The sequence below is a fragment of the Ixodes scapularis genome, unplaced genomic scaffold (genome assembly GCF_016920785.2).
Source record: "Ixodes scapularis isolate PalLabHiFi unplaced genomic scaffold, ASM1692078v2 PGA_scaffold8__174_contigs__length_109621045, whole genome shotgun sequence".
Taxonomy (NCBI): Eukaryota; Metazoa; Arthropoda; class Arachnida; order Ixodida; family Ixodidae; genus Ixodes; species Ixodes scapularis.
In genome coordinates this window covers 4,614,343-4,631,935 of record NW_024609883.1, presented here as the reverse complement: position 1 = coordinate 4,631,935, position 17,593 = coordinate 4,614,343, and the positions used below count along the sequence as shown (strand labels likewise).

The 17,593-nt window shown below is 44.9% G+C and overlaps 1 protein-coding gene across 1 annotated transcript; it reads right to left on the bottom strand.

Annotated features, from left to right (window-relative positions):
* Positions 1-4,010: 4,010 nt before the first annotated feature.
* On the bottom strand, positions 4,011-9,807 carry LOC120842588 (BEN domain-containing protein 5-like). The gene is made up of 2 exons (XM_040213727.3): positions 9,512-9,807; positions 4,011-4,162 (listed from the first exon to the last, which is right to left on the bottom strand). Exons 1-2 carry the CDS (start codon positions 9,690-9,692, stop codon positions 4,011-4,013), a joined length of 333 nt encoding a protein of 110 aa, XP_040069661.2. The 5' UTR covers positions 9,693-9,807.
* Between the last annotated feature and the right edge of the window lie 7,786 nt (positions 9,808-17,593).

Genomic DNA, 17,593 nt, shown 5'->3' with positions numbered 1-17,593 from the left:
GTCCTTCTCGGATATAGTGACTACGACCATTCTCATAAGTTCACAACACGAGACAACGCTCCGTCTACCCTACCCTTTTTGTGAGTCAGCTTTTTGCGAGCACTTAGAAAATGGTAATAGTCTTCTTTTCTTCTTCTTCCTGTTTTGCCTCAGCAGGACGCATCTTATCTCAAGCAGATATTTTTACAAATAGAACATAATGGTGGCTGACGTAGACTTGATATTCTGGGCTTGAGGAGAGAGTGAAATTCGTGAGTGGGGCCATAGCGCGGCTTAACTCTACACTTTGCTGCCCGTGGCATCAGTGGGCGTCTATCTGGAGAACACCGGAGTAAACTGCAGTCGGTTCGTGCTCCGTGCGTTTTTGAACGGCACCAAGAAAAGTACACACGGCAAACGTGCGTTTACATTTCCCTGTTTTAACCGACGTTTTAATTAATTGTTGTTATGAGTGCCCTTCTCTTTTCTTTTATTTCTTATATTTATATACCGGAATTTTTTTTTTTTATTCACCAACCTTTCAAGTGAGGCTCGAACTGTTCAGAACCAAAGGAAGAAGAATATCGAGCCAAACCTTATTTATTATTTAATTATCACCTTACTGTTACAACTATGTTTTGCTATTGATGACTTCTACAGCTTCGCGATTTAGAGAATGGAGAATTTTAGTAGATCGGTCCGATGACTCCAATAACAATATCCGATACTTCGCCGCCGTCTTTGCGTATGCATCATATCGTTATCGGCTACCGTTATCGCGGGTATCGGAGGTATCGGAAGGATCTACTAAATCTCTCGAATAGCAGGCAACGGCTGCAACGACGAAGCTTCGCTCTACATTCGAGGTAAATAGTACTTCCCCTGCTTCGCTGAAAAAGCTCAATGCAGAGCATGAAGCATTCGTGAGGAACAATATGGCACTCCCATCCAGTGCCTCAGCTCAAATGGTGTTCAGCGTAGCAGTCGACATATTGAGTAAGAGATAATGCAAAATGTCTGACGAGACATTCGAGAGCCAGCTGTTGCTCAAAATACTCAAGGTCATTAAATGGAACAGGTTGCAAGAATAAGAACTTGAATAACCATCTTCCCTTTGTTTCTTACTTGAGGAGAATAATGTTAAAAGTAACGCCACAAAAGTAACGAATTACTTTTTGGGGTAACGGTCAGTTACTTTCATGGGAGGGTAATTGTAATTGTAATAAATTACAATTTTGCCTTGAGTAATTGTAAATGTAATTCCTTACTATTTTTCAGTAACGTGTACAAGTCTGATTGAAACGAATCGCGCTACTAATATTTTGCATTTCGACTAAAAAGAAGCTTTTAGCGGCTCTGACCAGTAGTAAACCCAGGACCAAAGACGTCACATTTTGCGCGCCTTCGGTACCGCGGGTCACATTCGTCGGTGGAGGAGGTTTCCGCGTCGTCCGGTTAAACTATGACGCATTGATATTTGGTTACTCCCTCCGTGCCCGCTGGCTTGCCCGAACTTCAAGAGACGCAAAAACCGCAAAAAAAAGTAGACGCTTAAATATGATTGCAGGGCTCCTTTAAAGGAACCATGAACCCAGATACTGATACTGACCTACGCAACATCTCCGCGAGAAAACTGCGCTTAGCTTATGTATAATTTTGCTTCGTCCTTGTCCTTGTTTTAATATTGCTTCCAATCGCCTTTTACCGTGACTGACCATTTATGTCTGAAGAGTGACTGTTTTCTTGTTAAATTTGTGTGTGCTTATTTTACGTTGTATTTGCTACGCATTGCATTTAGACATTTTTTGGCGTTTATTGTGCTAGCTTTTTATATGTGACGTTTAGTGTTTCACTTTTTTCTGTTTTTGACTTGCCCGACATTGGGCTTTGCGGCATTCTTTTTGTACCTGTGTTTGTGTTTGGACATGCTACCCTATTGAAAATATTTCCATACTCGGCATACTGGGCCAGTATCAAACCGGATTATTGGACGGGCAAACTGGGAATACTGGTAGTGGTTTTACTGGGCATACTGGGCCAGTATCAAACTGGATTATTGGACGGGTATACTGGATGCACTGGAAATACTGGATATACTGGGCATATGATAAAACCAGCCATACTGGTCACACAGGTACACCGGTTTCACTGGTGAAAACGGTACAACTCGTACCTGAGACCAGTACAGCCAGCTTCACCACACTGAAAACTCAGGCTACAAACTATCGCAACGATTTTATTTGCATAGAAATTTTAACCACTCCTTTAGTGGTTTTAACAATAAAAAATGGTAAATCCAAGGCTGAATAACTAACTGAAAATAGTCAGCCAAGAACCGAGTGTCTCGTATATTGAAGGCACCATGGTGCCTTCAATATACGAGACACTAACTAGAAAGAAAAGACTGACTAGACAATAAAAACATTCAGCGTGTGGCGCAACATAAAGTCCTAAGGATAACACAGTTTCACCTTCCATCCGAGCACAGGGGGGAGGGGGGGGGGGGCTATGAGTCACCCCAGGCAATCCAGCTCTGGGAGGGTGTCACGTGATGTTCTGGTTGGGCAGAGATCAAGGAAACATGGCGCTCTCTCAACGGTGGATTGGCTGGGGTGGCTGGTAACAACCGCTGCGCTTGGAGAGGAGGTGAAACTAAGTATAAAAGAGAATTTAAAAAAAAAAAACATTCATGGTGCGGTCAAATATGCTCGAGGCACCATACTGTCGGTCAAATATGCCCGAGTAAAGATTAAAAAAGTCCGACTATACAAGAAAAACAAAAAAACATTGCATGGTGCCTTTATTATGCCTGAGGCACTAAAGAAGATAAAAGAAAGTCTAAATACTAGACATACTCAACATGGGCTGGAAACTGGACTCTCCCAACTGTGGGTTTGCTGGAATGGACGTAGCGTCCGCCACACTTTGACAGAAGGTGAAACCAAATATAAAAAAGAATTAAAAAAAAAACATTCAGGGTGTGGTGCAACGCCTGTCTGTCAAATATACCCGAGGCACCACACTGTAAAGATTAAAGTTTAACTACACAAGAACGAAAAAAAAACCATTGCATGGTGCTTTCAATATATTCGAGACATTAAACAAGATAAAAGAATGTGACTAGACAATAAACACATTCAACGTGTGGCGCGACATAAAGCCCTGAAGTTAACACATTGTTTCACCTTCCGTCCGAGCGCAGCGGAGGCTACAAGCCACCGCAGCCAATCCAGCGTCCGGATGGTATCACGTAATGTTCTGGTTGGGCGGAATTCAAGGAAACGTGACACTCTCTCAACGGTGGGTTGGCTGAGATGGCTGGTATCATCCGCTGCGCTTGGAGAGAAGGTGAAACCAAGTATAAAAGAGAATTAAAAAAAAACAAAAAAACATTCATGGTGCGGTCAAATATGCTCGAGGCACCATACTGTCGGTCAAATATGCCCGAGTAAGGATTAAAAACGTCCGACTAGACAAACACTAAAAATACTATTGAATGGTTATTTCAATATACCCAACACACTAAACAAGACAAAAGAAAGTGACTAGACAATAAAAACATTTGTGTGGAGCAACATAAACCCCTAAAGCCTTCCATTCGAGCGCAGCGGAGGCTATGAGCCACACCAGGCAATCCAGCGTCCGGAGGGTATCACGTGATGTTCTGGTCGGGGGGAGCTCAAGCAAACATGACTCTCTCTCAACAGTGGGTTGGCTAGGATGGCTGGCAGCCTCCGCTGCGCTTGGACAGAAGGTGAGATCAAGTATAAAATAATTAAAAAAAAAACAACAACATTCGTGGTGCGGTGCGACACCTGTCGGTCAAATATGCACAACATAAAAACATGAAGGTAAAAAATTGCACTAAAAAAGAATAAAAGAAAAAAAAATTCTTCGATTAGAAAAGCGCCAGAAAACAAGGACAACAGGAAGAATAGACGAAACGATGCGCTGTTGTCCTTGTTTTCTGGCGCTTTTCTAATCTAAGATAAACCAACTTGCCCAACTCAACATTCTTTTACAGAAAAAATTTACTCTGCACTGCGGCACCTGGCAGGGCGGCCCAGATCCGAAAGAAAGTTCGTCATTGTATTGTTAATCTGTCTCAGACGGACAGCATGGTCTTCTTGGGGGTTGGCAGCCTCATGGTTTGGGTGGTGGTTGATGTAGTAGCTCAAGGCGTCTGAAAGAAAATTGGATCAATAGTTACTAGTTAGAAGTAATGTAAGACCCGCATAAAATCAGAGTTCTTTTTTTTTCATATTTTGCCATGTAAAATTTGCGGCTCGTATTATACGCGGGTCCCAACAATTTTCAGCTTCAATGAGGCGCGATCTAACGCAGTTTGACATAGTTTCGGTTTCAAAGCAATATGGTGTTCAAAATAGCTATCATCCCCATTAAAGGGTTAGGGAAACGAAATTCCAGTGCTTATTTTCTAGCTTGAATGTGTTGCATGTTGCACCCTAACCTCAAAAACACCAGTCTTCCGTTGAAAGGCACAAGAAAACTAATTCTAAAGCTAAATAAACAATCTTTCAATGTGCACCTGGTGGATGCATGCGGAGCCTATTTGGGAGCTAATCTGACAATGTTGGGGAACTTGCTACGTACTCGTAACATAGCAGATTCCCTCGGAGCAGCGCCGCCCTTTGGAATTTCAACATTTTCCCTTTTAGCTTACCACCTAGCTCAACTCACATATTGCGTATTGTACCAAATGGTCGAAGGAGACAGAAAGGAAGGACTCCCCTCTTTCTTGGACCCTCGTTCGTGCAACCGGAAACAGCCATTCTCCCCACAGAAGATTAGCCAGTCCCTCAAAACACAAATGTTACTCTCCCCACCCCGTTCAGCCCTAAGCTGACAGTGTTGTGGAAGCTACGTCCTCCATGGGCCAGTCACATGCTCGGTTGTAACGCACCGACGCTATTGACACCACCACAACTCTGACAATGCCACCAAGGGCAAAGCTCATAACCACGCCTGCCTTGCTACTCCATGGACGCGAGAAATCTTTTCTTTCTGTTTTTGTTTGCACCGGATATCCCGACGCATCGCGCTCTCCATTCGCTTCTCTTCGAGCGCTTGCTCGAGTGCACCGTTTGGAACGAACAATATAGCCAGTCATTCAAAATACAAACGTGTAATTATCATTTACGGTTATTATCCGTCATGCTTGACTCATTTCCAAACGAAATCTGAATATTTAAATTTTTGTTTCCGTACCCCTTTAAAATAGCAATGTCCGAGGTGCCACCATCTTCCGCAGTCAGGCTAGTTTTCGGGCCCGACGGTCCGAAAGCAACACTCTGCTGCCTTCAAAAGAAAAGTCATTTTGGTTGTGGAAGACATCGGCAACAGTGCTGCCGGATGACAATTCGCCATAAATGAAGGCAGCATCACCCGATGAGTCGACAAACGCAAGCTGATCGCGTGCAACGAAACGAGAAGCTTTAGGGGCCCAATGAATGGAGTGTTCGCCGACGTCGAGGCACATCTCAGCGACTTTGTGAAAGAGCAATGTAAATGGCACCTTGCTGTAAACATCGAGCTGCTGCATGAGAAGGCGAGAGAACTTTGGCAAGCCGACCCCCCACTGTGTTGCTTGCTCTATTCGCCGCGCCAAGTTTTCACTGCATCGGCGCACGCTCGTCTCTCGCCCTTTCAAGATGTGCGGGATTTCAGATGCACTTGACGGCACCGAAGCTGAAGACGACTGCCTTTGGGAAGAGGCGTCGAACAAGGAGTCTCATGGAAGTGATGACAGTGGTTGAGGTTTGATTACTACACAAATAAACATTTTTTTTAAAGGACACATGCAAAGGAAAAAAACATTTCTTGTAAACAGGCTAGATGGAAAAAGAATATTATAAAACGAATTTAAAACAAAGAAAAAAAATTTAGCTTTATTTACGGCACAAAACGAATTTGTATCTGGCGCTCGCGGGTCAAAGTCACGCTGCTGCCGCCGCACGCTGAGCGTTGTGCGACGCCGCTTCAACGCGTTTCTCCGCACCACCGTCTCTGCACAGCACACAGGTCTATCACGTCGGCTTATGCTTTTCCAGGGATTTCCTTTGGGCTGTAGAAGTTTACTTATTAACCTTACTTTTTTGTTATACTTCAAACAAAGATGAGTAAGTTACTTTTAGAGGCCATAGGAAGCTTCCGAAAGAGCACAAGCACCACGTGATAAATATGGGCCAGTCACGTGATAAGTAAGGGCCATTGTTCCGCGGCGCCAACTATAAATTCGTATAGCGCCGTAAATATAGCTCTAAAAATTTTTTTTCTTCGTTGGACTCTCAATTTGTTGTGTGGACTAATTGATCTTAAAAACTACGGATGTCGCGAACCACCCTAGGTTCGATTTCGAAAGGTTTCGATATTTTCGAAGCGAGCTGAGGTTCGATTTCGAAAGGTTTCGATATTTCCGACCGTACGGAGGTTCCAATTCGAAAAATTCGCAACTTTCCAATATCGTGGGGTTTCGAATTCGAAAAGTTCGAAGCTTTCACGGTTTCTAAAAGTTCGGGTTTGATTATTTCGAATATTTCTTTACTTGATGTTCGATAAATTCGAAGATTTCGAACTTCCCTAATTTGAAGTTCGAAAGATTCGAATTTCTTTGGATCTGAAGTTCGAAAACTTCGAACGTTTCGAATTCTTAAAGAAGTAAAGTTCGATCAATTCGAAGATTTCAAATTTCTTTCTACATAAAGTTCGAAGGTTTCGATTCTCTTTTAGAGCTAAATTAAAAAAAAAAAAAAAAAAAACTTCGAAGGTGTTTTAACTTTTTTTGAAGTCCGAGTGCGCAAAGTTAGAAGTCCGGTTTTCATGTTCCGCCAAAGTTTCAGTTTCAAATAATGTTTTCACGCCTCACTGGTTTTCACGAAATCAGGTTTAGAAAAGTTCGGGTGTGATATTTAAACTGTGCGAAGTTGGTCAGGCAACTAAATAAGACGACGAGTGTCCCGGACGTGCTGGAATATTTTCCAGTGCAGAGTGACATGTGACAATAGATCAGTAATCGTGACCGTCAGCCCGGTGTGATCATTAACGTGCATCACGAAGTAGTGATCCTACGAACGCACCGTTTAACGATACTCATACAGTTCGAAACGGCAAGGGGCAGGCAGGTGATTGAGGCTCAGAAAAACCTTGAAGTGATCTGGCAAAATGTCCCCCCTACTCCCTTGCACGCTGGAAGTAATCCGATCGAACGCCGCCCGATTGACGCTGGCATATAGTGAGTTTAGTTTACACATAATGCAAAATCTTGAAACTGGGAATGAAATTCGAAAGAAAAATTGTAAGACAGAAAGAAGGGGACAGGACAACGTCTCATACTGAACTCTGGGAATGAAATTTGAAAGAAAAAGTGTCAGAAGACAGAAAAAAGGGGACAGGCCAACGTCTCAAACTCACCTCAGGACAGTGTCTCAAACTCAACTCAGCTGAAAACTCAGCTCAGCCGAGTTTGAGACGTTGTCCTGTCCCCTTTTTTTCTTTCTTCTTGCACTATTTTTTTGCGAATTTCATTTCCAGTCGCGGGATTTTGCATCATGATCAACATACACCAGCTCGCCTGCACCTTGACAATATTTTTGCTTGTAATTCCTTTGGAGGTTTATTTTTTGGCACGGAAGAAAAGCCACGGCGAGCAAAAAGCACAAAAGCTGACACAACTTGAGGTCGAGGAGCGTTCTACCATACCAGTGGCGTCGGAGGAGGAAGAACGGGGGGGGGGGGGGGGGGGGCGCTCCAGCCTCTCTCCCCCCCCCCTCCAGGATATTTAGGATTGTTAAAGAAAACAATACGGGGAAACAGGGCATGATCGAACTTATTTAGTCTGAAATTATTTATGCATATGTAGAGCTACTGTCGCTCTTCACTGCATAAAAGATCGCGTAGATGGTCGTTGTTGGAAACTGGTTTTCAGAAGGCAGTACTCGTCACATGCTCGGTGGCTCGGAAGTTCAAAGCTATGCCTTTTTGACCTAAATAACTGTGCCATTGGTAATAAATAATGAATAATTAAACATAACAATACGTGCAAAAATAAAACAAAATTGGAGAAAAAAATACTATCAAGAACCCGCCGGAAGTGTTGTATTCTTGCATATTCAGGAGGCCCAGAACTATGAAACAAATTTCTCCTACCAAAATCTGTTCAGGCCAGAAGAAACACGTCCCAAAAGCGTAAAATGAGAAAAAAAAATATGACGTGCTGAACTTGACAAATTCTGAAAATCTTCCCCCATGAGATAATTTATTCCTCAACGTGAAAAAAAAATATATACATTATTTTGTATTCTGTAGATGGTAATGATATGTAGTGCCTCTCGTGTTAATTTAAATACGATACCTCAAACAACGTAGGCGAAAAAATTACCAAGTTTAGGGCATAATTGCCCGTAGGTACCATGTTTGGATATTTCTTCAAAACTCGTCTTGAACAGCAATAATCATATCTTAAGACGACACTTACCTAGGCTATACATAGATCATTCTTAAAAAAGTTTAACATCTCTGCCATAAATAGCTCCGGCTATAGCGTGCTTCAAATATGACACAAACGACAATTGTGAAAAACCCGTCGTCCTTCGTCCCTTCGTCGCTCCTTCGGGAATCTATTTCTTTAAAACCAAGCATGCCAGATGATTGAAATAAACGGCATTGTCTTTCGCAAGGAATGCGGCACCACATGCAAAATTGGGAAAAAAAATTACGAATGTACCTCACTGCTTGAATCCAAATGAAACCGGCCGCCGGTCTTTCGAAGTTCGGAGAACTTCGAACTTTCACCCTAAAAGTTCGAGTTCGAACTTTTGACTTTTCTGGAATCAAAAGTTCGACAATTTTCGAATTCTTTAGATTAATAAGTTCGAAAGTTCGAAAATTATCGACTTTCTCAGCGTAGAAAGTTCGAAAGTTCGAAAGGGTTCGAACCTTTTAGTGCAAGAACTTCGAAAGTTCGAAAATAATCGAATTTTTTAGTCTATCAAGTTCGAAAGTTCGACAAGCATTGAATTTTGCTGCGTCATAAGTTCGAAAAGCATCGAACTTCTCAGTTTAATAAGTTCGAAAATTTGACTTCGGTCGAATTTGTCCATATGGAAAGTTCGAAAATTCGAAATCGTTCGAACCGCTTGATTCGATCATCGAAACTTCGATTCGAAAAAAGTTCGCGACATCCCTATTAAAAACCCTGAATTTTGATTCTGACAGTTGCACAAACCAGACTGGTTTTTATATTTTCCTGGAATCCTTGGACAAGTTGTGTTTTCCTCTTCTATTTTGATTCAAACTTTTGTTCGTAAATGTCGCAGAAAGGTGTCTTCCTCCCCTCATCAGAAAAACGAGGTAGCCTCCCCATTATACAAGCTCTTGATGCTGGTGGCAGATTGAAGACAGAACAACAAAGTTTTGTTCAAGCATTTGAGAGTGCACATGATAAACACTATTCAAAAGCCACCTCTGCATCACATATCTAAATTCTGAAGATACACCAAAACACATAGCTTACTTTTTACTGCGGCCACCTTCCTTGGTGTGAGTGCTTGCTTTGCTGCGGCTCCAAGTTTGGCCAGGCGACGGCTGGCTTGGCCTGTCACGCTTCTTTGCCGCAGCTCTTCGATGGACCAGATGCACCGCATGAGATCTTTAGTGAATCTCTGGTCACTTGGCAGTTTCAAAAGGTGCGTCATTTTTGTTTCGGAGAGGTAGACATCGTCTCCCAGATGAATCTGTGACAAAAGGCACGCAATAATAAGGAAGGATTCTATGAAGAAAGCAGGATTTTGCAGAAATCATTTCGTAATATTGGTCGGTTTCAGGACATGCAATGGTTTAGTCACTCTAATGTTAAGGCCCGTTCACACGCTTGCAACCTCTTAGAACCGAGTGCCTTGGAACCTCTTAATCTCTCTTACGACAAGAGGCAGTCCAGCATAATTTCTACTTCTCTTGTGCATTATCCTTTCTTTCTTGGCTCGAAAAACGTTTGTCAACGTTATAAACGAGCCTGGTATTACAAACATTTGACCTCGGAAATTCAAAACCTCCGCTCTTGTGAAATGCAGTTCCAGAGTCACCGCATAGGTGTTACCAGCATGCCAGTGTGCTCTCTTGTCTTAAGTAATTTTAAGAGGCTTCAACAGGTCTCATCTCTCTTGGTCGTACTCGATTGCAAGTGTATGAAAGGGCCTCAAGTAACCAAAACACATGATGTCAGTTCAGTCCTCTCTGAACTTTAGTGCTTATATATTAGTCACCGATGTGCACAGAGGGATTGGAATACTGATTAGTGCGCCAAGCGCTGCGAAGAGGAGAAATCTCGAGTCATGACAGATGCATGCGGCACCTGCCGCGGAGAGAACGCCGAGAATGTCAACACATCGCACTTCTCGTAAGAGCAAGCAGTAGCTATGCTGATCATTGCAAGGCATTTCCTCAGCAGATGCACGGAGTGCTGGCTGATTCTCCCCTTACAAGGACAATGAAAAAAAAAATGTAAACCAGTCACTTACATTCTCTTGCCTGACTTCATAGAGTGGTCGCAGTGGACCCTGGACAGCTGCATTCAGCTGGTGTGCTGTCCATGAAATATAAAAGTGTGTGCACTGATGAGATGAAATGGTTAGCTTGATTTTAGGCAGAATTTACAGGAACTCCCTAAGGATTCACAAGTACTTGACAAAGCATAAGTAGAGCCTGTTCAAGGCGAACTCCATTCAACCTAAAATTTTGGGATTACGACGAACCCACATTGGAAAGGACTACAGTAAAACCTCGTTATAACAAAATGGGATAGAACAAACTAATGGATATAACAAAGCAATCATAATTCCCCTTGCTTGCTAATAGCGGAAAGAAATGGACATTGGCTATAACAAACTAATGGTTATAACAAAATAATTATGACCGCTCCTTCAACTTTGTTATAACGAGTTTCACTGTATACTGTAAGTGGGGACAACTTTCTGCGGCTATGAAGTTAGGGGGCACTAAAGGAGGTTTCTGAGGTTGTTTTGGTGATAACTCACTTTAGAGCTCTAGGCAGCCAAAAAATTACAAAAGCATGATCATGCGCAACCTGACCGAACGACACACGGTGCTCAACAGCTAATCACAACTGCTCGCTTCCCACATGTATTTACCATGTATGTTAGTGTCCCAAATTAGCACTTCCTACGGCACCAGAAATTTGAATGACAGCATTCCGACTAACAAAAAAGCAGCAAAAACTCGTTCATCGCTCGCCAGCGCTAACAATATCGCGCTTTGTACCCAACTGCTTTCTATGAGAAAACAAACGCTGATATCAATACAGTATAGACCACTTGCAACGTAACCGCTTATAGTGCAGGACCGGGTATAACGCGGCTTTTTTAAACCACCGGTTCGCCTCCCATAGAACTCCATGTATTTACATATCGCTTAAAATGCAGGCGCGCAAAGGGAAATACCGGTTATAGTGCGGTTTTTGGAACAGCGCGCCGACTGACCGGCGCTGCGAGCACGCTTCCCTGTGCGACACTAGATAACGGCACAAGCCGCAAGCGGCACTCGCAGGGCAAGGAGATTGCTCGAAGAAGCGAAGAGAGGCTTCAGTTGCCATAGCGACGGAGGGACGCACGCACGTGTCGTTCACGTGCGTGCGTCCCTCCGCTGCGTTGGAAACAAACAACCGCAACGAGACCAACCGCAGGTCAAGGAGAAGTGTTCGCGCGCGTTGCATGCTGGTCGCGGACCGGCTGCTTCTATCCGCAAACATGGCGTCGGTGGTGATCGTCGACATAGACGGCATGGTAGAAGCTCATCGTTCCGCGTAAAAGCGCTATCCTTGACTGTGAATTTTCGTTGTGTGTCGCTATGATAACCCAGCACGTACTAGAAGGGAAGATCCACCTACTCGTGCGGCGATGTTGTGGTGGCACTCTCAAGACGGCAGAAACGCCCATGTCGTCGTGTTTGTTTACTTCGACTACAGTGGTGCTTTCTAAGCATTTGTGTTTTCGAACATCGCCCGGATTTCTTATTTGGAGCATTTCATGCCTGTGCTCAAGTTGAAGGTATTACTGGCGCGTACCGTATAAAGGATGCGAATTTTCCTGCGTTTTCATCGCCGGAGAAAAGTGATTAGGGTTAGCAATCCTGAACGCTCGCAACGTCCGTCCGCAACCCGCGACGCGTTAAAAGGCTGCGCCAGGCAAAAGTCACTAATTTCTTTCAAATGTGTGACACACTTGAGAGAGAAGTGTACTAGCCTGGTGAAATAAAGACTTTCCTCAAACTAAGCTTAATTTTTCATCTAACATAAAATAAATTCTTTTACAAAGGTAAGTTGTCTGATGGCATGTATTTTGGCCTGAAAAATTGATGTTTCGGTTACAGTGCGGTACCGCTTATAGTGCGGATTTTGGCGACTCCCGCGACATACGTTATATGCGGTCTACACTGTACAATCATCAGACTTTGATGGCTCGGTTTACCAAGATTTCCAGCTTCGCCATGAACAGGACGTTGAGGAAGAGCCGCTGGTGGGGCAGGGTGTTGGTCCAGAGGAGGTGCTGCCACAGGGATGGGAGCGGGGCGATCCAAAAGGGGGACAGCTGCAGGGGCAGGAACGGTCTCTTGATCCAAAGGGGGGGCTGGAACGTTGTGTTGATCCATAGGGGGGGGGGGGCTGCTGCAGGGGCGGGGACATTGTGTTGCTCCATCGGGGGGACAGCTACACTGGCGGGAGCAGGGTGCTGAGGCAGAGAGGGTGCCGCTGCAGGAATGGGAGAAGCAAGGAGTAGAGCTGCCATTGACACGAGACCAAGGGAGGCAGCTGATGCTAGAGCACGCGGAAAAGATGGAGACCTATTCATTAATTTCGATCATTTAAACAAGCTCCTGGCTTTGAAGAACCTCAGCATCTTTAGAATGCCTGAAAACTGTATAGCTGAAAGATGCTTTATGGCCTTTACTGATTTAGCCTCCAACATCCAAAAGCGTGGCCTTTAATCTTCCCTGCGACATCAGAATGTCAGTAACCCAGACTTACCCGAGTGCGACGCAGAAGCAAGATCAGACCCATGGCGGCTGTTCGAAGCATGACGACCTAAAAAGTAAATACAATAATTGGTTCCTGGCTTTGCAAAACCTCAATATCTTTCGAATGCCTGAAAACTGTATAGCTGAAAGATGCTTTATGGCCTTTACTGATTTAGCCTCCAACATCCAAAAGCGTGGCCCTTAACCTTCCCTGCGACATCAGAATGTCAGTAACCCAGACTTACCCGAGTGCGACGTAGAAGCAAGATTAGACCCATGGCGGCTGTTCGAAGCATGACGACCTAAAAAGTAAATACAACAATTGGCTCCTGGCTTTGCAAAACCTCAATATCTTTAGAATGCCTGAAAACTGTATAGCTGAAAGATGCTCTATGGCCTTTACCGATTTAGCCTCCAACATCTAAAAGCGTGGCCTTTAATCTTCCCCGCGGCATTAGAATGTCAGTAATCCAGACTTACCCAAGTGGGACGTAGAAGCAAGATCAGACCCATCGCGACTGTTCGAAGATTGATGACCTAAGGAGTAAGTACAATTATTGGCTCCTGGCTTTGCAGACCCTCAATATCTTTAAAATGCCTGAAAGCTTTCTAGCCGAAAGATGCTCTATGGCCTTTACCGATTTTGCCTCCAACATTCAAAAGCATGGCCTTTAATCTTGCCCATGACATTAGAATGTCAGTAATCTAGACTTACCCGAGTGTGATGTAGAAGCAAGATCAAAGCCATCGCGGCTGTTTGAAGCTCGACGACCTGAAAAGGAAATACAATTATTGATTAGCGCATGAAAAGACATGCTCTGAAGAGCAATTTACCAAGGGACACTGCAGCTCCGTTCTGTGAAGCCTTCTTACGGGCCACTTCTGCAAAAAATGGAAGTAGAAGCAATAGAAACACTGTTACACAAACAAAATCCATAAAACAGGGGTAGGACAGAAAAAAAAATTATTTTGGAGTAATTTTTGGACGAGGAAAATTTGCGTTTTGCAGCAGCTTAGGACCAAAATATCCCACATTTCAAAACAGAAAACATTGAAAACGCAGCTTTGATTATGGCCACTGCGCCCCAAATAAGTGAGCTTGACCACTGCACTGGAAACGCTGACCATCACGGTAAGTTCAAAATGGCATCACCGTCCATATTTGCAAATAGGTTAAAAAAAGCATCAATATTATGCAGTAAAACCCAGCAGAAAACAATGATTTGGGAAAATGTAACCATTAAAGGGGCTATGACGGATAGATTATTCTTGATATGGAATGCTCATAGGCTACTTAGTAGATACACCAATTGTGCTATTTTTAGAGCTCTGGTAATTGCAATAATCGGTTTATAAATTTTTATCATTTTCATCTGGCGACCAGGCAACACTGCACAAGTTACTCACACCCATGGCGTCCATAAACCACGTGATCATGAACGCTCTCTCATTCAAGGCGCCCCCATGATCGCCCAAGCTCTCCCTCGCCGCGGCACAATCAAAACCGCTCACGCAGCACGGTAACCGACACGCTATTCTTGCTCTCGGCCCCGGCCCGTTCACCTTCCACCCTGCATGTGCCTGCGAGACATTCTAGGACGACGGTGACCACGCCGAGTTCGTCCATAACTCGCATCTCTGGAGCTGGTCGCCAGCGGGTTGTAGTCAAAATGAACAGCTTCCAACGTCTCTTGATAGCAATCACCCTCATTGCTGCTGCGGTCAATGTCGAACACTTTGACAAGGCGAGCAGCAATGCCGTAATCGTCACAGACCGTATGCTTGAAAAGCGGAAGGTAAACGAGGAAGCTGAAGCTCGAGACGCCATGAGAGCCAAGTCTGTGAGCTTGCGCAAGGGGACGCCGCGTGGGAGGCTGGTGAAGTCACCAGCCTCCCAGCCAGGGTGGCATTTTGAAATAGGGTGGGTCCGAGGGACCCGCATATAAATCGATTCATCCACGAAACTAACGCGCCACTCTCAAAACAAACTTAGGAGGATTATAGAAACATACAATGGGTCCTAACAGTACAGTTATCTCATTTTATTTTTGGCATGTCATAACCCCCTAAAGGTGTATCCACACGACGGACCAAATTGCTCTTTCGGTCCGCGGGCCGCGCATCACGTGATCTTACGTCACCGGTTTTCGAGGTCCGCCGGCGGTCCGCGGACCGCGCTTCTGAGAAATGCCAAGTGACTTTTTTCGCCCGAACCTTGGCGGCGGACCGCGGCGTTTTTAGTATAATTGAAGTGCCAAGTCTGGCAACAAGCTGACTTTTGTTGTTTGGACTGGAATCCAAATCCAAAGTCGTTTTCTTTTGGCGCCAACTGGTGAAGACGAAGAAGACCAACCTTTTGTTGTGCTTCGATGGCGGTATGGTGTGACGATGCAACTTTTTACTTAATCGCGCTCGTGGAGCAATTCCCCGCTCTGTGGGACAATAGATGCATGCCCTTTCCGGTTCACTTAAGTCCTCCACGTCCTCAATAGTCAACGCCAGGGCCACCGCGGGCAAACGTCTCTTTCGTTCAACCTCCATCTTGGCTCCTTACAAATAGCCTCAAAGCAGCTCGCTGCATGCGTTTGGCGGAGCTGTGAGGTCGAGGGTTAGTCTGGCCCGTTCGCTCTGTCAATCTCTTTTGGTCCGCCGTGTGGATGCTCATTTCAGCCGGGCGGTCCGCGGGCCGCGCATCACGTGATCAATCGGTCCGCGGCCCGGTCCGTCGTGTGGATACACCTTTAAGGGATGTCGAACCGAAATCTGGATTCCACAAAACATACAGCAAAAGCGTGCAATAGGATGCTACAAACACCAAAACATCACTCATCAGCAATATCTCTAACAGATGACTGTATTTAAAAAAAAAAGAAAAAAAAAGGCGTACTTGACAGAAATGTTTACGTCTCTTTTCTCTGAGGAGAGGCAACGGCCCTCGCGTTTTCACCTCGCCACCTTGAGGGGGCGAAGCGAAGAGAGGAGGAAACAAGATATCTTCACGTCACGCGCCTCGTCGGCCTGGTTCAATCTCGGCCTCTTTTTCCAAAAATATGGCCGTCCATTCGAGATATCGCCCAACGAGTAATGTTGTAGTGATTGTAGCGTCCAGACCTACATCTGCATTTTTTTTTTTTTTTTTTTTAATTTAAATTTTGGTTTACGATCCCTTAAATGATATTGAGGAATTTCAGATGAATTTTATATCGGACTGAGTTTGATGGCCATACTAATGCAGAATTTTAAATTATAGTTCTGCATTTCTTTAAATAAGCATTTGACACAATTAAGACGAAAGAGTGTCTAAGAGAGCAAATAGTTCAAAGCCGATTGGGCTAACCCAAATACTGCCCGCACCTTGCTGCTCCTAACACGGCAATGCAAGGCAGCAAAGCCCACCAAGCATGAAGGCCGTGACAGTGTGCACAGTGGTTAAGAGATAGGCAAGAAACGATTTGTAATTTCCCCCAAGTGCCCTGGCGCACATCCGACCAATAGACGATTTGCTATTTTCCCAAGCGCCCTGGCCCGCGCGCGAGGAATGGTGGGGAGACTGTCCCTCGCCTGGCCGCCCTGCCTTGAGATCGCATTGCCTCCTCTTAATCCTCTGTTTTTCAATTTCATTACTTACTTTTATCTATTCAAGCATATTTTTTTTACGGCTTCTAAGTGTTTTTATTCTCATAGTATTTGTGTCTTTATTTTTCCTTTTTCGACGAGAGTGCCAACGGACAACACGCCGCTTCGCGCGTCGTTCCCCAGGTGAGTACTACCGTTGCCACTGATTCCTATCGCGCTGTTCATTATAATTCAATTTGACCCGCGTGCAGTCGAGAGGAGCCATTTATGAACACCCGCGTGCATGTCATAGAGATAGGCAGAGGTCTGAATCAACAATCGCGACGCGAGAGCCCAGTACGCTGTGATTTGGCCGCCCGCACTCGCTCCGTTGACTCGGACTGTAGCGTGTGCCTTCGAGTGCCGCTTACTTGACCAAGATACAGCACGCCGCTTTGTCGCCGCGGATCATTTGCCCGAATGCCTGCGAAACCGTAACACCATTCAGCATATCCAACGCTGCGGCGCCTGACAACTGCATGCAGTTGTCAGCACTTGAAAAAGGGTGTTTGCAACTGAAAACCGCTTAGCCTTAGCATATAGATCAGGGGTGGCCAAGCTGCGGCTCCCGAGCCGCATGCGGCTCTTCGCGTGTTAAAGTACGGCTCGCAACTCCCTCCCCTGTCCCCCCCCCCCCCCCCCCCCCCCCGTTAAAAAGAGAAATGGAACGCGTTTTAAATCGAAAGACAGGTTGCGGGATTGTAGTCTTGTGCTACTGCTACCTTACGTACAGAGGGACTGCTTTTGACTCGGATAGATTAAAAGTAGTTCGAGTTCCGTTTATTTGTCTGAACAAAAGCCCCGCCCCCCCCCCCCCCTACCCCCCCTTGTGGCTCTTGGAAGTTTCGTAGTTTTGTTTACGGCTCTTAGGCCGGGTCAGCCTGGCCACCTCTGATATAGATTAAGAAGGCATACCATAAGCGCCTGACAACTGCTGCAGTTGTCAGGCGCC

Bases quoted from the DNA above. Each gene is read 5' to 3' on its own strand.
- LOC120842588 (XM_040213727.3), bottom strand. From the start codon at position 9,692: ATGACGCACCTTTTGAAACTGCCAAGTGACCAGAGATTCACTAAAGAT. The intron at 4,163-9,511 runs GTAAGCTATGTG...ATTTTCTTTCAG, and splicing joins GAAGGTGGCCGCAGTAAAAA to ACGCCTTGAGCTACTACATC.